Source organism: Egretta garzetta, unplaced genomic scaffold, assembly GCF_000687185.1.
Source record: "Egretta garzetta isolate BGI_Z169 unplaced genomic scaffold, ASM68718v1 scaffold292, whole genome shotgun sequence".
Lineage (NCBI taxonomy): Eukaryota > Metazoa > Chordata > Aves > Pelecaniformes > Ardeidae > Egretta > Egretta garzetta.
The window spans coordinates 1863659-1881397 of record NW_009258789.1 but is presented as its reverse complement, the minus strand read 5'-3'; the positions used below and the strand labels follow the sequence as shown (position 1 = coordinate 1881397).

The following is a 17739-nucleotide window of genomic DNA, read 5'->3' as shown; positions in this document are numbered from 1 at the left end:
ACATACTGCTAATTAATCAAATCCTGCTTAGAACAAGTGCAAGTGGCGGAGTGGTAAAAGCTGTTGATGCAAAGCTAGCTCTTATGCTAGCCCTTTCTTATATTAGTAGGATCTACACCAGTACAAAAACAATAATAGAAGAATTCAACTGAAATCTTAAATGGAGTCAAGGCCTATAGCTATTGTCATTTTATGTGGAAGCAGAATTACGCCCTTCATAGGGGTGATTGACTGACAGAGAATAGATATCATGTCCTGCATTCCAATTACTTCAAATAACAGATTAATGGCTCTACTGTTTGTGAAAACTGTATGCCTGGGATTGTCAATAAGCCTGTTTGCAGCTGGTAGCAGGTGTGAATCAGTTTGCTGGAATAAATTTCCTGCTGTATGACCCTTCATGCTCCTCTTCTGCTCTATTATGTTGGTCAATGGGTTAGTTTTATAGTGCTGTGGTTTTCTAAAGGCATTAATACCCTTCAGCATAATGCTTTAAATTTTAATTAACTTGAAGAATAAGCATCTCACTGCAATCACATTCTCAGGAGTCCTTGGTAATCAAAATGATCCCCTAATTGGCATATTTATGTTTTCAACGTGGTTTGTCAATTACATGGGTTTTATTTCTAAGGTGAAAACTGTAAACCTCTGGGATTGTGCTTTTATAAGGATGGATGTCACGTATTTGCCCAGCCACAGCCCTGCAAAAAAAATTGTCTCATCGTCTTGGGTAACAGGAATGTATATAATTTTCGTTGCATTTTCTGTTTTCCCTTTCCCAGGTCCGCTGTGATAGTGAAATACAAGAGTTACGTCAGTGGCAAAAGCAGTTGAGAGAGGACAAAAACATTATTAAGAGAGTGAAAGAATTCTGGACTAAGCAGGAAGCCAAAGGTAGGTGAATTAAGTTGTATATTTTAATGATTTTTCTTTTTACATTGTGTTTAATTTTTATATTTCAAGTTGTATTAAGAAATAGGACACACAGTAAGACATGAATCACGAGTGAGAAGAGAAGGCAATGTCTGTTGGAAATGCCTGGTTTGTTTCTGTACAGTCATACTTACTCAAAGTTAGTTGCCTGTATAGCTGAAAATGGCAATTAAAAATACAGTACAGGGCCAAAGCTCAGTAATTTCACAGGACTATGATAATGTGCTGGCACAGTGTTTCCTAGTGCAGGATCAGACCTCTACCAGCCACACATATAAATACTGATTTTTACCAGACAGGTTGTTGTATGGTTTTTCTGAACTGTGGGATTTCTATTTGGTAAATGTTCTACTGGCATTTCCCTGTGGTTATTTATAGCAGAAGCTGGCCTGTACTGTTCTAAAAAAAGAAAACAAACCCAAACAACCCAGTATAATTGCCAAGGGAAATGAGGAATTGCTTTAAGAACCGACACACTAACATGTTTCCTTTTTGCCCTGATTGTGCACAAGGCTTTACTGACAGGGCCAAAGTTATCATTCACTTACTCAGGCACGGTTGTGTAACTGATTATTCGCCCAGCCTCTTTGTCTGCTAATGCAGGAGGATTCACTAGCTCCTCAACCAGTCTACATTTTTATCAGCCTCTGTGGGCTAGACTCAAATGTGATACACATAGGGTTGTGAACTACATGCCAATAGATGGAGGTGAGAAGAGGTCATTCAGCTATGTTGAAGAGAGGGAAAATTATGTTGTACCAGTCGCCATTGTGTGGTCCTTCAGTCTGATGTGTGTTCTCAGATGGATGATCTATGCCCTGAACTATGTAAGACCATTTGGGGTGCAGTTTCATACAGTCAATTGGATCAAACTGGAAGCTGCCAAAAGGGTTGATCCCACTCTGTAGCTCTTGCATCAATTTTAGTGATTGTGTAACTGCACCATGGGTTTGTATCAGTGAGGGGTTTTGGTACAGGGCAGGTTAGTGTTCCACAACCTTGTTGCCACATGATTGCTGTATCTAACAGAAAGGAGAAAGTGGACTGGAGAGAGAGAGGGATAATGACTTTGAGCAGCCCACAGCTTGGTTAAATTGAGCAAAATACAAGATGGTATTCCCATACCTGGTTACAGTTCATGGCTGAGGAAGTGCCAATCTCCATGGGATTGGCAGGAGTTAAAAGCCAGGGGCAAGTCATGGCTTAGACCTCTTCAGCTCAGTACACAAAAACACATCTTTCAGTTCCCTCATTCTAAGCCTGGGTTTTGTGGGACTTCACTGAGAAAGGAAAGACTTACATTTGAATCCCTGCAGGGTGAGATAGTTTAGAATCAGGTTTCTGTGAAAGGTTTTAAAATGCTGAGTCCTGTTAAGTTAGATACTATCCAGAAAAATCTACAACTCCGGATTCCAAGTGACAGAAAATTGCTGATGTGCAATCTGGAATTAGGCAGCTTAATGGGAGGCCTCTGTCCTCTGCATTGCTTAATGACCTAGGCAGCTTTTCACTCAGCATTGAATATTTGTGGGTCACCATTTGGAGCTCCTTCTCTTTGCTGCCTCTATAGACCATGCCATTGTTTCATTGGTTCACCTTTAGGTGCCCAATTTGTACACATTTAAAGTCTAAGCTGAGATGTTGAGTATGTCCTGCTGGGTCTTCACTCAAATGTGTTTTTCCTTATTTTCTATGCAACTTAACTGTTCTTTTTAATTAAGTGGAGTTACTGTACTCATGCACAGATACAAAATAGGGTATTCTGGATTTACGTGTTTGACATCCTCACAGTATGTTTTATTTTAGAAACTACAGTAACAATGTCCATACATAAATAGTACTTATTAACATCACTGCTGTAGCAATCGGAGCTTGGTAGAAGTGACTAGAGCCTTGCAATTCTTCAGTAATTCTAGTCATCAAATCTTTTGTGGCTATTGTTGATTTCAAAACTGTTCCGCTTTTTAATAGATGATACAACTAACACTTCCCTGTGAAGCATTTTAATTATAAAATAGTCTATGCTCTGTAAATGTCAAAGGAATTAAGAGCAGTCGGGTCATTAACCTGATGCACTGCAATTATTCTTTCACTTTTTATTGTGCATCCATTCTAGCTATCATTAGTTATAAGCAGATCAGCCTAAAAGAATGGCGTGAAAGTTCCACACATTTCCCTTTCTGCTTGCAATCTTGTTTTGAAATTTTTGCCAAAAGGTGAAAGGAGAAATCTGTCACTAGTAATGATCATTGTAACAACTGGGATTACAAAATAGCCTCTTGCTTTCAGTTTTCCTTATTTTGATGTTTTTTTCTTCGCACGAAATACATGTAATAGGCAGTTGGGGCTAATAATAATATTTTAAACAAATGCTAGGCTCTTTCTCATATGAAATCCCAGCACTTCGGGGTGGGCTACTTTTTATAACACCAGCAAACACAAGCTTATATACTGGTAAGTTCTCCATGTTTTCAAGCTCCCCCACTGGCAAACCTTTGATTCCCTAAACTTCTTTTCTATTATTTCCTATTTGTACTTGCATATCTGTTGGATAGCATTAGTTTTTAGGACATCCAGTCAGTGTAATGTTGCCGTTATAAGTGTTAAGTTTGCTGTCAAGCCTTCTGAAGTGTATGCAGAACACCAACTAATTCTGCAATCAGAATTGGATAAGTAGGTATTTCCACTGGCTATTTTCTAATGAACACAGGATTCAGCAGTTATAGTATAAATCTTTACAATAAATATCTTAATACATGGTGCTATTGTAACACAATTTCTCCTCTATTGTATGACGTGGAACAGTGTTTAAACCCACTCTCACACAACAGCTATGCTGCAAACCAGGCAGTACTGGGAGCAAACATTTTAAATTGTTGCTCTGGATTTCTGAAGTAACCCACATTTTGTCACATAATATGTGACAGTGGCAACTCTCATCCTCTAGGACAGTGTTCACTGTTAAAAAGCTGCCTCCTTTAATCCTCTGCAGTGCTCACCTGCCAGTCGCATGTACAAGCTGGTACCACTGGGTGATGAGGAAAAACTTCTTTGAGGGTGACAGAGCACTGGAACAGGCTGCCCAGGGGGGTTGTGGAGTCTCCTTCTCTGGAGATATTCAAAGCCCGCCTGGACGAAGTCCTGTGTAACCTGCTCTAGGCGAACCTGCTTTAGCAGGAGGGTTGGACTAGATGATCTCCTGAGGTCCCTTCCAACCCTTGCCATTCTGTGATTCTGTGTGATTTAATGTTTGCAATTGAGAGAATCACGTTCAAGTACAGCATCCACCATGTTCCCCAGGGCCTGGACAGCCTCAGCAACTCCTCCTGGCTTACCTACGCTAGACAAAGCTCTTGCACAAAGGGAGGTCTGTCTCCAGTTTGCTGCTTTTCCTGTGATGACAGATGGTGACTGCAGCAGCAGCTACTCCATAGTTCTATTAGCATGTTTGCAGTGCAAGGAAAAGTGTTTTCCTGTTGAAGGTACTCTTCCTGCCCAAACAGCCATTCTTCATGATCTCCAGGGAAAAATGTGTGAGCTGGGTTGAAGCTCCTGCCAGCTAGCTTCAGCTGCATCATGCTATTTAATAGAATGTATCCATCTACTTCCATTGTAATATTGCAAGGTTTATGCTATATGTATTACACCTTGAGTTCATTAGAAAATACCAACTGGAGAAATCTACTTTTCAGTTCCAATTGCAGAATTAGTTGGTGTTCTGTGTACACTTCAAAATGCCTGATGTCCTTCCAGTGTTCCTTCCCTGTGTTAGGAGTTCTTGTCAAAAGGACTCTGCACTGATACCAGTGCTATACAAATAGCAATAGATTTCCTTGAATAGATATTTAGATACATTGAGAGGCAGGCTTTATAATTAAGACACTGTAATGAATGACAACCTCAAAAGCAGTTCCGCACGTCTACACCAGTAGCAGGACCACAGTGAAAGCTGTTCCTGCAGGTTGTATTTCAGCTGTGAAGGCTTAAGTGTGAATTCAGTCTGCAGAATTCTCAGGGTAAAAATTTTTAAATCATAAAGACAGTCAAGTATCAGCTGATACAAAGCTGTCATAAAAGAGTAATTTTTCCAGACATTGTTTTCAAAACGTTCTTTATGTATCACAGCCTACTCAGTTGCCTTGCTGTTAAGTATTATATGCTGCAAAGTGTTAGGAGCTGACATGCTTTTCTGTGTCTGCACTGTGCTATGTGCAGGACCTTTTGATCACTGCTTCACTTAATTATGAAATGTTCAGAACGAAAAGAATTTTCTTCAGGGCAGTATACATTATAGTACAAATACTGAAACTGGAAGACTGTCATGATTTTTCTTTGTGATAGCAGTTTGTTACAAGGACTGCATAGATTTTCCAAACATGTATTCATATTTATATTGCAGTTTTAATCCACAAAAGGTCAGGTTTTATTTACCAACCCATGCAATTGCCTAAGGGATATTTTATAGCTGAAGAGAAGTCATTCTGAGGAGCAGAATCGTACATCACAACAGGGAAAAACTGCATTTATATGTGTGTATATATATGGGGTGTTTGTATGCAGTACATGAAGTAGAATTCTTGACTTTAGTAGCTTAGAGCTAGAAGATTAAACAAAGTAGCACCTAGTGACAGTGTACAAAAATGATGAAAAATAAAATCCATGAGATTTTGGAGTTGTTGTCTTCCAGCAGACCTGACTGATATGTAAAGAAAACTTTGGCAGAACAACCAAGGTTTTCTTCAAGGCTTTGCAGGCTTTCATAGCCTTATTTACTGTGGTTTATTAAGAGTTTGTTTTGAAATGAAAATGTAGGCATCTCGTTTTGAAGACCTGAAAACAATGGATTTAAACTTACTATGATAAAATTAATCTCATTATAAATTTAAAAAATAAAAGCCAAATTCTCTTTGTAATACATGTTTAATTCCGTCAGTTGCATTGCTGAAGGTGATGATAGAAGTTGACCTAGCAGGCTTGCTAACTCATTTTAAATGATTGCAGTTTAATGTTTGTGTTTGGACTCTGTTCTCAATTTGTTAGCATTTACATCATCTCATTAAGGCATGTTTTTTCACATGTTCCATTGTCCGTGGTACCAGTAAGAGTTACAAATGCATGTTTCCCACTATTTCTAAGGAATAAACCTATATATTTACAACATATTGCTGTGAAAAAGTATGTATATGATATTAGGTGATTATAGGATCATTGTTTACAGTCTTCATGCATCTTAAATCTTAAAGGTGAAAATTACAAGTGCATTTTCAGAGGACAAGGTGAAACCATTTTCAAAATGTTGCAGCTAAGAAAAGTAGGGGCTAAGGGTGGAATGGACTGTGTCATTTGGCCGTTGAATTGATTCAAAAAACTCCTGTCTCTGAAGGAATTTAATCTTTCCATAAACTATATTTATGTTGTTGTGGAGAGTAATGTAGTGATAAGATTTCCTTTGCCGCCTTTGCCAATTATTTCAAAAGGAAAAATAAATTTCCTTTTAATCACTCTCATAGAGCTTTCCTGTCATCAGATCAATATTTTAGGACTCTAGGAAACACAGCTGTTTCACCACTTCAAAGGAAGTTGCAAAATTGCCCCTTTCAGTTTTTTTTCTTAAACCACTGCAAGTTCATATTGCTTATATCACATTAGCTTTCAATATTATCACATTGTTTCTGTAATTCCTTAACTGAGCTCTGCTAAGTTAATTTAAGAGTGTCCATACATAAAATAGCCCTGGGGCTCAGCCAGATGGCTATTTGGAAACAGCTGTACTAGTTTGAGAAGTTGCTGTCCAGGGGTTTTCATTATCAATCTCAGCTGTGATGCCATAATTCATTTTGTTAGTGCTCCAGCTGCTCTTATTTCTGCTATTATTATTCTGCTGTTTATTAATGTCGTTAAACCCCATTTCATTGTAAAGTCAGCAAGGTTAGTTTAAACTGCTTTTACCAGGGATTCAATCGAACCCAGCTGACGTTGCGCTGAAGTGGATTGTGAGCGCTCATACGATAATGAATAGCGTAACTCAACTACTTCTTAACCTTGTCTTTCTGCACATTTGGTTTAGCTGAATTAATTCAGTTAATTCAATTAATCCCCTTTAATTAAAACACTGAGCTCTTCACATCAAGCAGGACAAAGCATTTATTGTTACTAAAAAATCAGATGTCACAAATAAAGCATTAAGATTCATGATCAAAAGAAAAAGAAGAAAAACATTTTTAAATAGATACAGCAATTTATTACAAAGTTAACTACATTAAGAATAGCAATGAAGTATCGCTTAAATTCGAATATGACACTAACCCTGTTTATTAAATGCTGTAAATGGTGTTGAATCTAACTGTAGGGGATGAATGGTGAGCTGCCAAATAGCTCGTAGAAAATGCTGACTCGAGCAGTAATGTGATTCTATTGACACTACTAGAAAGATCAGCATACCTTCCATGAAAATATCAGCCAAAGACTCCGTTAATGTGAGCTAACAGTCAGGTTCTGCTTTGTTGTGGCTTTCAGCACAATGCTATTTCACAGGTATATTTGAGGCAAAGATGGATAATTTTATGAAAGTATGTTTGTATAATCTTGACTAGTGTGATGTTTAAAAAGGATATTAAGAGGAAGTTAGAACTGTAAACTGATTGTAATTAACAGAAGCATTCTTAATTTATTTTTCTGGTTTCAGAAAGTGTGTTAAAACATGTTCATTATTATTGAAACAAATAGTGGAGTTTTAGTTTTCATTAGAACATAACCAGAACAAAACACTTTCAGGGTTTTTTTCAGGTAGGGACCAAAAGTATGATTTTTATGGGGCAGCTAAGGTGTTCCAGCAACTTCTGTATTAAAAAGGCAGTCCTGTCCTTCCTCAACCAAGGTTTCCGCTGTCCTTTCCTTTTCTTGGCTCTATCAATGATGGCTTCGTGGTGAGTTGGTTCAGCTGGCAGATGTGACAAAGAGCTGGTCTTCTGTTCTGTTCTGCTGCCCCTCGGGTTGGTTTTCTGCTGGATCAGCCTGATAAACTGATGTGCCCGGTAACGACACAATCCTTACATCCGATATAAAGGAAATGGTGCAACAGTAATAGAGGCAAGGAAAACTGCCCATTTGTGATGGCCGCTCACTTTTAGGTCAGCTCATCTGTCCTGTGCCTGCTGTGTCATGTGAAACCATGCCCTGCATGGTCTGTCTGCTTGGTTTGGTAGCCCTGGGTATAACGTTGCCTCATAAAACCACTGATTCTCCCCCTGCTTCATAGCATGTTTAAAGCATCTCTTTGTTTGTTTGTTTTTAATTCTTTATTCTTCTTTCACTATGTCTTTTATACTATTTACTACTGATTTTGAAAAGTGTTCTGAGATAGAAAGTGTGAAAACTTTGCATGAAAGTTACTTTATAAATTAATAGCATCTTGCAGGACTGTTGACCTCTTTATTGCATATGCCTGCTAAATTTCTTGTTGAGTGCAAAGAAAAAAGTGTGTTTCTTTCAGCCTTTACTGAAGATCATAAAGCTACAGAATTCTTGGCTGACCTTTTGTTTGCTATACTGCTCCCCTGCTGTAACATCACATTCCACAACATTATCTTTATTTAAGGTGTGATAGTTCTTAACAGTTTCTGCTTTCAGACTGAAAATGTGGAGGGAAGGAGAGCACTCAGGACTCAGTTGAGTGGCTCACAGCTTTAGACTTGTAGGGAGAAAGAGAATTCTCCCCAGTATAGCACAGCTGATGGGATAAATTTGTACCAGAAAATTTTACAGAATTTTTAAAAAATATTACCTTCTCTAGAAAATACAGCTAATAAAAAACAGCCTCCAGAGGATGTGAGTGAATAGCAGATGAAAACTGGATGAACTGGGGCTTTTCTTTTTTTTTTTTTCCCCCCCCCCCTGGATAATGTCCTTTCTGATTTTATTATTCCGATTTGCTGAAATTAAGCTATTTAAATAGGTGATTTAATAACCTGCATGTTATTTGAGATCATGTTTGGCTGGGTGTGACACAGTGGCACACACATAGCAAAACCTGCTTTTAGTTCCATGAGGCTGATGATCTACCATGAGATTGTCTGTTTAGGAGAACTTCTTTTCTCAGTGTGCATTTGCCTGGGGCTGTCCATATCAATTTTGTTAATATCTGCAGCCTAAAACATCCATTTGAAACTGGACATAATTTGCTGCATCTTTTTGTTTTCTAGCTGGTACCCCACATAGCTCCATTCGTATTTTTGCTCTAATGTTTCCAAGAAGAAATAGGCCTTCACCTTTTGGTTAACAACCTGGTTAATTGGATTTGTGCCTCCATGCAGTGGACAAACCCCACCTAGTCATGAGCCTGAGCAGTGCCTTACACAGATGCAATACTGATGAGACATCACTGGAAATGAAAAAAAATCTGTCCTACAACGAAAGGAATTTGAAAATATTTGACCTTTTTTATGAAAATACCTAAATCTTCATTCATCACTTATGTGAACAAACCACTCTGCTGACAGTGTTTGTTACAATGGTTATTTCTCTGCCGTGTGCTGTTGGAAAGACAGTTGGTTCTGTACACACTGTCTACTACTTTCAGCTATTTTATTTCCTAAGGGCTTTATTTTCTTGTTCTTCTTACCCGTGTAAAATTTTATTTTTAAAAAGCATTGTTCTTAGGGAAGGTAGTGAAAGAAATCAATATTCCTGCTTTTATGGCAAAACCAGTTGTGACCCTATCAGCTAGCAGTTCTTACAGAGCAGCCATAGCCTCGGCTTTGCAAGGTTCTTCTGTAACAGTGAATGTACACGGTGTACGGAAAATCTAGTTAAACCAAACCGAGACAGAAAGTAATCTTCAGAGCAGGTGGGTGGGTTGATTTCCAGATTCAGGAGGGAATATTCCTTTACATTCCATTCGATTTTCAAGCTGTATTTCTCCTTCGGCAGTAGAAGTTATTACTGACCTATACTGAGAGATTTTAAAAATACTTCTTTCATAGAAAGAATCTTTTCCCTTGGGGAGATGCAACCAGCAACATGCCGAAGAACTCAAAATGTAGGTGTTGTGTCACTGGAAAATCCTTGAAACTACGGAGGAGATTGCAGATAAAGGGGAGAGCAGGCTGCATATTTTAGGAGCACTGAAGCAGGAGCAGATGCATGCTGTCAAGAAGCAAGGAAACGCAGTCAGTCCCTCCTTATACAGCTGTGCTGTGTCTCCACCTGAATGATGAGGAAGGATTTGAGAGCTAAATACACTCACCAGGTTCACTTGAATAGTCTGGTTAGTCTGCATACTTTTGAAGGATGTAATCGTATCACAGTAAATAATCCTATCAATCAAAGCAGAATGAATTGAGGAGGGGAAAAATGTTAAATTCAGTACCCAGAAAAAAATGGCTAAGCTGTGAAACTCCTTGGAATTCATTCCATAAACAAACATATGAGTGTAGTCATGTGCTCTAATGGCTCCTTATTAATGGGGCTATAAATGAAGTTACAATCACATGCATGTTTGCAGGACTGAGTAGTTTCCCAAGGAAAATACTGAAAGCGGGATATATATAAATGGGACGTCTTACACAAGGTTTAAAAAATATTTAAAATGTACTGTAGGCAATGCTGGATTAGGAAAAGACCTAGTCTGAAGGATTTCTTAAAGATTGCACCTCCGTGGTTTATTTAGAAAAATTCAGTTCAGTAAACTGTGTTTATGTGAGAGTTTCTCTCTTCCCCCCTCCCCCCCCCCCCCCCCCCCCCTTTCAGCAAAGGGTTGGTGTGTAGTCATGTTGTAGGAAGATTTTAAACAAAATAATTTGTTTCTAATTTTATCTGCATTCTTTTTACTGTAACTGTAATTCTTTAATTAATCTCATTATGGAGATCTTGTAAGTGGTGACTTCCCCATATTCCATGATTTTACACTTTTAATATATCTGCTACATTCTATAACATATATATATATATACACTCACATATGTTAAGATCTGACTTGTTGAAGGTATGTTCTCAAAACTGCCATATAAACAGGTTTAAAGTGGAAGGCTACTTTCTGTCAGTAGGACAATGCAATTAAAAGAATTTGACTTTTTTTTTTTAAACACTACTGTGTCTGCAGGTAGTCGGTTGTTTCTTTCTGAAAACAAAAATGCTGCAATCAAAATGGTTTAAAATGGGTTCATATATATGATTGCTTTTGATTTAAAAGCACGTGTATAAAGTTTCAATTGCACAAAAGACCTTAAAATTTATTTAAAAAAGAAAAAAAAAAAAGAAAATCCAAGAACAAAGTGGTGCCGATAGCCGAGTATGTGGTGGTTTTCATCAAGCCTAATACAAGATGCTTGAGATGTTTCTGAAAGTTTAATCTTGGCACTAACAGCTGAGAATGTAGTGATAAAAGTCATAAGACTCATGATGCAGATTCCACTTTATTGGTCCACACCCTGGACTGAGACGTCTTTGAAAAGTTACAAAGATTACAGTAACATTTAATTTCTGAAACCACGTTGGGAATGTTGGGGAAAAAAAAAAAGGAAAGATGATCATTTAGATAAGCTACAAAATATGTGATCTTGTGAGTTCTGCTTACACAGGCACAGCAGCGTATCTGCTAGCACAAGTCCGAACTAATCCTCCAGTACCAAAGCTGTATTTTTACCTATCACTTTGCAGTTGTTAATAATGATTTGTAATGGAAAATTGGGTCTATAACACACGTCTTACGAGGAGTGGCTGAGGGAACTGGGGTTATTTAGTCTGGAGAAGAGGAGGCTGAGGGGACGCCTTATCGCCCTCTACAACTGCCTGACAGGAGGCTGTAGTGAGGTGGGGGTCGGCCTCTTCTCCCTGGTAACGGATGATAGGATGAGGGGAAATGGTTTGAAGTTGCACCAGGGCAGGTTTAGGTTGGACATTAGGAAAAATTTCACAGAAAGGGTTGTCAGGCTCTGGAATGGGCTGCCCAGGGAGGTGGTCGAGTCCCCATCCCTGGAGGTATTTGAAAGAAGGATAGATGAGGTGCTTAGGGACATGGTTTAGTGGTGGGATGGCAGTGCTAGGTTAACGGTTGGACTTGATCTTAAAGGTCTTTTCCAACCTAGACTATTCTAAGATTCTATAAAAAAAGACAATTGCAATTTGGTGATTTTTCTGTGATTAGATAAACGTTTTTTATTGTTGTTGTTTTTCTGTTTTAAAGGTGAGGAGAAATTCTTCATGGTTTTTGCAATCTTTTTTCTTCTTTTAACCTTTTTCAAGATAATAGTGAAAAAATGGGAGCATTTATAACTATGAGATGCATTAAAAGCCTGGAGAACAGGTTGTCACCAGTTAAAAAGTAAAACTCTAAATAGTCCTGCAGAAAATTAGACTTGAGACTCTTTTGGTTAAAAAAAAGGGGGGGGCGGGGGGGTGCAGGAGGGAAAGAAAGCCCAGGAACTGTTAGTGGAGTCTTTCAGAGATTAGCAAAGAAGCGGGTGACAGATTGCAAAACATACAAGCTACTTGCCCCAGACTTCCCTTTAAACCCAGACTGTGGGATCAGTCACTTGGATGTCTTTTCCGACGTAGTTAAGGCTGTCTTTTTGGGTTTTTTTTCACCTGATTGTTTATTTTAGTCTGTGTAAGAGTTTAAATTTGGTGACTTTACAGAACCGATCATATTTTGCAAGTAGGAAACATTTCAGAAATAAATGGGTATAAATGCAGTTTTCATGAAGCTTCACAGCAAATCTGCCATCCCAGTTTTCTGCCTGTGTTGGCTTCTGCCTGTAAATCCCAAAATGCTTTTTGCTGGGCACCTGCCACTAGATTTGTTTCTCTCCATTTCTGCTCTATTTTCACCATTTTCTTTTTCTATCTTGACTATTTACGTGGAAAAAGCAGCATTAATCAGATGCACTAAAGGTGCGCTGGTTGCCTTGATTCTGGATTTTTATCTCAGCCCAGGGTCATCTTCCCTAACCTGTGGTGTTTCTGTGGCTGTCTCTTCGTGAATCTCAGGTTGATGAATGATTTGGAGGACACTTGGATAATCAGTAGCAATGCGGTCTGCAGTATATCTAATTCTGTGTAGTTTGTTCTCTTCTAAACTTGGGTGTTATGTCAGTTGTTCATCTAGCCTAATGCTTGTATCTTCCAGTATTTCTTTTCTCCTTGTACCCCTTGAATTGTAAAAATTCATATATCAAAATGAATTCTTAATCTTTCTGTCAAAATATTTGGAAAGCATGGTGTATTGTGCAAATTCTGCTAGAGATCTTTGTCCTTTTTTCCCATCTCCGTTACTGGATGTTGGTGTTTGGGAGTCTCCTGTATGTCAGCTTTTGCTTCCCTAATCCTAAGTGCATTTAAAAAATGTCCAGAAATTGTTTGTTACCTAAATTCATGGAGGCAAGACTAAGCATTTTACAAACTCTGCTGATTTGAAGAATTAGATTTGTCCTGTCACTTGTATAGATCCTTTTTGCAGAAAGGTTCACTTCTGAGGAGTGATCCTCTGACAGTTCCATTTCAGGTTCAGGAGGAGCAGGCCTGTCTCTGGGCATAATTTCCCATTTATTTGCTGTTTGTTTGTTTAACGTATCTTTTTTCAACACATCATTTTCCTGTGACTAGTGACTGAAGATTTCCTGAAGTGAAAGGTTTCGCTAATAATTGCCTACGTGTTAACTTCCAACAGTAAGAGGCTAAAATTATACACCCTTTATAAAGAACTGTCTCTTTAAGTCAGGTCTTATTTCAGACGGATTGCTGGTGGCTCCAATTTCATGTTCAGGCTTCTTTGGCATTTCATTGGGAGGCTAGGGTGAAACTCCTTTCTATATATATATTTTACTCTAAGCCCCTGCTAATAAGTTATTCCAATAGATTTTCTTTAATGGATTTGCATCTTCTTACAGTCTGAGTCTATGGGATTTTTCATTACTGTTTTCAGCTGTCTAAATTACTAACTGTAATTCTCATAGTTCATGTGATTTAAACAAAATAAAGAGTGTGGGTGTATAAACCTTTCATCGGCTACTGTCGCAAACCAGTTGCATTACACAGCGGTGTACAAAGTAGGTCACAGTTTGTTCGCTGTTAGGCTGAAACAACCAAGTCTCAAACCAGAACGTCAGTCCTGATTCCGTATTAGTGCATTAAGATGAGGGAAAATTGCCTCTGTTATCCAAAACAGAGGGAAAGATGTTTGAACTTAATGCATATATAAATAGGACAAAGACTAATCCTCAGATGTCTAATAGGAATTTTGCAGATTTTTGAGCATTCCACTTCCAGGAGCTGACCAAAACAGTAAATCCAAATGCATTCAAAGCCAGCGCTTCCTTTAGCCATCATCTGTGCCTTCACATCGCCACACGTACGTGCTAAACTATGTCAAATGAGCTGCATTTCCAAGGAACGTGGCAGACAAACTCATAGATAACTTTATTATAGTAGGAGTAGCCAGTCAAAGATAACAGTTAACAGTTGTGCTAACCTGTGATTTAGAACACACAGGTGACTAAAGCATGGCTTAATCAGGTTTGCTCTGTATTAAAAAAAAAAAAAAAAGTAATGAGACTGAAACATAGTGCTAACAAATTCAACTGTCCTGACAGTAGAAACCATACGACCTATATAGATAGAAACCATAATACTGGAAATAAGTGAGATGGGAGATTTGTTTGGGTTTTTTTAACTTAACACTGTCATAGCACTTAAGGGCCGCAGTTGTTCTATGTCTTAGGACTTAACACAGGAGCTGATGTTTTAAGATTATGTGAAATGCTGTGATGATGCTATCAATGATCACAGCTGTGTTGCTTCTATTTAAATCTTATGTTGCACCTCCTTAAATTAGCGATTATGCATTCTCTGTAGGTAATTTTCACACATTCTGTTACACAAACATCTTGGGAGTTAAGGTGTTTGTCATTTGCACGGGAGCTGAATGCAGCCTCCTGTGAGAATGATTTTCCTGGCACTGCCCTGAGACTGGCAGCAGTGCATAGTTGCAATCGCCGCTGTCTAACTGGCATCCTCGGGCAGTTTGTTCTGCCTGGTTACATCCAAACGCCTTTCCCCAGCATGCAGGAAATCTCTGTGAGGAAAAAGAGATGGTCTCTGCTGCAGCAGAACCACGGTTCTGCAACGGTAGGCATCTGCCAGCATAACTGCACACAGTGACTAGGGACGTAGAGGGATAAAATGGGAACTGGAAATAGAAATGGGTTTTTCTCTTGGTCTGTTGAACGAATGATAGGACTTCTAAGACTGAAGTGGTTAAAATTCAGCATATGAATGGCATGTTTGTAAGGTAGTTGTTCATGCTGACATTTATGCTATTAATTGCTTTTAGATATGTGTTATCTTGAAAGAAATGGGCTGGATTATCAGCTAGTATAAGTTGTTCTACATTTAATGGGAGCTATGCTAATACACAAACTAAACATCTTCCTTAGGGGGTTCAAAATATTTTAAGCAAGTCAGTTCATTTTGAGGTGTCACAGACTGAAAAATAATTTTTTCCAATGGAAATTTCTAGTGAAAAGACTTAGCCAGGCAGCTTCTGTCCCCATCTTGCCAGCCTATCTGAATCCTGAGGACATCTTACTTTTCTATCTGCATAGGAAGCAAGTATATGTCGAAAACTATTTAGGTAACTGCCTGAAATCCAGATTCATGCTGACAACCTGTGCTTCCTGGTTAGTGTGATGTGATTTGAAATTGTTATGCTTAAGTAACACAGGTTATGATATGGACGCTTCTGACTAAAAGCACTGCTAGCAGCTACCTAATACACCTGCTCATTTTAATATGAAATCGTGTGTGAGCCCTGGGGTTTTTGAATTCGTTGCAATTTTTATGAAATATTTGCAAAGGCCAGCCTCATCACGTGAAGGAACAGTAGATAAAATTCAAGGCAACAGTATTTCATAAATGGGACATTCATAGTCACATGGGATGTTTAATCCACTCTGCTCTTTCTCCTTACCAGCTGTACAAACAGAAGCCCTAAAATCCGGAAGGGTCTTGTGCCAGCAAGGCACTGGGCATATATTGCCTTGACCGTTGTAGAACATAGGGTGTATCCTGCCACTGCAGTCATATTTTGGGTTTCTGAGGTATTGTCTGTGTTCCTTATCATCGCACATCACTTCCTGTATGTTTTCTGAGCTGAGATCTCCCAGGTTGGTAGCATGTTGAGCACCAATATAGGCCTGTTGCAGCCCGGTATTCCAGATATGTACCAAGTTTGTTAGCTGGTTTTCAGTTGCATGCCTTGGAAGGGTACCTAACCTCTCCTGAACCCGTATGTGCAAAAGGGGATTTTTTGGGGGGCTTATTTGGCCTTCTTTGCCTCTAGCATAACTTTTATATATAAATCTCCCAACAAACTTGCTCAATGTGAAAGGTGTATGTACCGATGCATTTTCTGAAGTGTAGGGAGTAGAAAACCAGATTTTTATAAGTTAAAAGGCAGTTTGTAAAATATTAAAATATTAAGAACAGAATATGACAGCTGAAAACACAGAAGTAGACTGAAGAACCAGACTGTTGTTATCAGCAGAAGAAAAACATTAGGTTAATCTGCATTACAGCACTCTGAAAGAATACAGAGCTTTGAAAACAGCTTTCACTAGGGGGTGGGACATTTTACTTTTATGTAGAGCTTTTGTTCATTTAGAATTGTTTACTCCAGCAAGCAACCCTGTGCTCTTTGTTTGACTGATTTTTCCCATTTGGCAGACCCTTTGCAATCACATGGATAACATTCTTCTTTCCACTGAGACATAGAAAAACTATTCTTTATTGACTTTGCGTGTTGTCCTAAATGACAAAAATATATTTATACACTAGGTGAACTGTATGACTTCATCACGGACTTTTAATTGAAAATTCTTCAAAGCAAAAACCTCAAAGCGCTGCTTTCATTGTTTTTTTTTTTTTTTTGAACAAACCAGTAACTTCTTACTAGCAAACAACTCTGCCCTCAGCTACACATGCACAACTCCCACAGATGGCACTCAGAACTGTGTACAAGTATCCAACTGCTGAAGCTATGTCAAAAAAATGCCATGCGTAGAAGAAATAGGTCTTTTGGTCTAGGTGGGGGATTTTTATTTATTTATTGAACAACAGAGTATTTGTTGTGGAAGTATGGATGTTTACTTTTTTGTTTCTGTGGATATTTTGGAAAGTTAAGTATTTAATGTTTTATTTTGTATGGTTGCAGTGGGAAGCAAAGCGGAAGACTCAGAAGAACATACACAAAATCATGCAACATCTCTCTTTTAGTTTTCTCACCAGTATCACAAAACACAGAGCTCATGGACTAAACTTTGTGGTACTGATTTAGAAACACTCTTAGCGTTATAGTTTTACATGTGAGGTGCTGTAAATCAAAGGGAGATGATGTAAGGACCTAGCATGCCAAGACAAAATTCAGTCCTAGTGTAAGTGAGAACAATTCTGTTAAAACAGATGGAATTGTGCACATTTAGCCAAAAATTTTGAGTCTGTGTTTATCTTGTGTTCCTGAATGCTCACTTGCAAGCTTTTCTGACAGGGACAAAACTCTGGATGAAACAAATGGGGTTACACCCACATATAGGCAAAAACTAAGGCAAAAATCTTTCATTTAGTATAAATTGGAGTAGCTTCACTGACTTCTGCAGAGCTGTGACAATTTACACAAATCCAGGCTCTGTTCACAACAGTCTCATTTTCAGAAATGCTGTGCCTCTGCAATTCCAACTGAAGGCAATGAGAGCTAGGGTTGTTCTGCATTTCTGCAGGGGGAAAAAAGTCAAAGGCCCTTTTGTTATCACTTAGCAC

General features: G+C 38.5%; 1 protein-coding gene across 1 annotated transcript in view; it reads left to right on the top strand.

The window, feature by feature from the left end:
* The window catches only part of IQCK (IQ motif containing K), a 41352-nt gene extending 24153 nt beyond the window's left edge, over window positions 1–17199 (top strand). The window contains exons 7-8 of the mRNA XM_035889229.1: window positions 783–894; window positions 17138–17199. Coding sequence (XP_035745122.1) covers window positions 783–894; window positions 17138–17199 — 174 coding nt within the window. The remainder of the gene's footprint in view (window positions 1–782; window positions 895–17137) is intronic.
* Window positions 17200–17739: the final 540 nt, after the last annotated feature.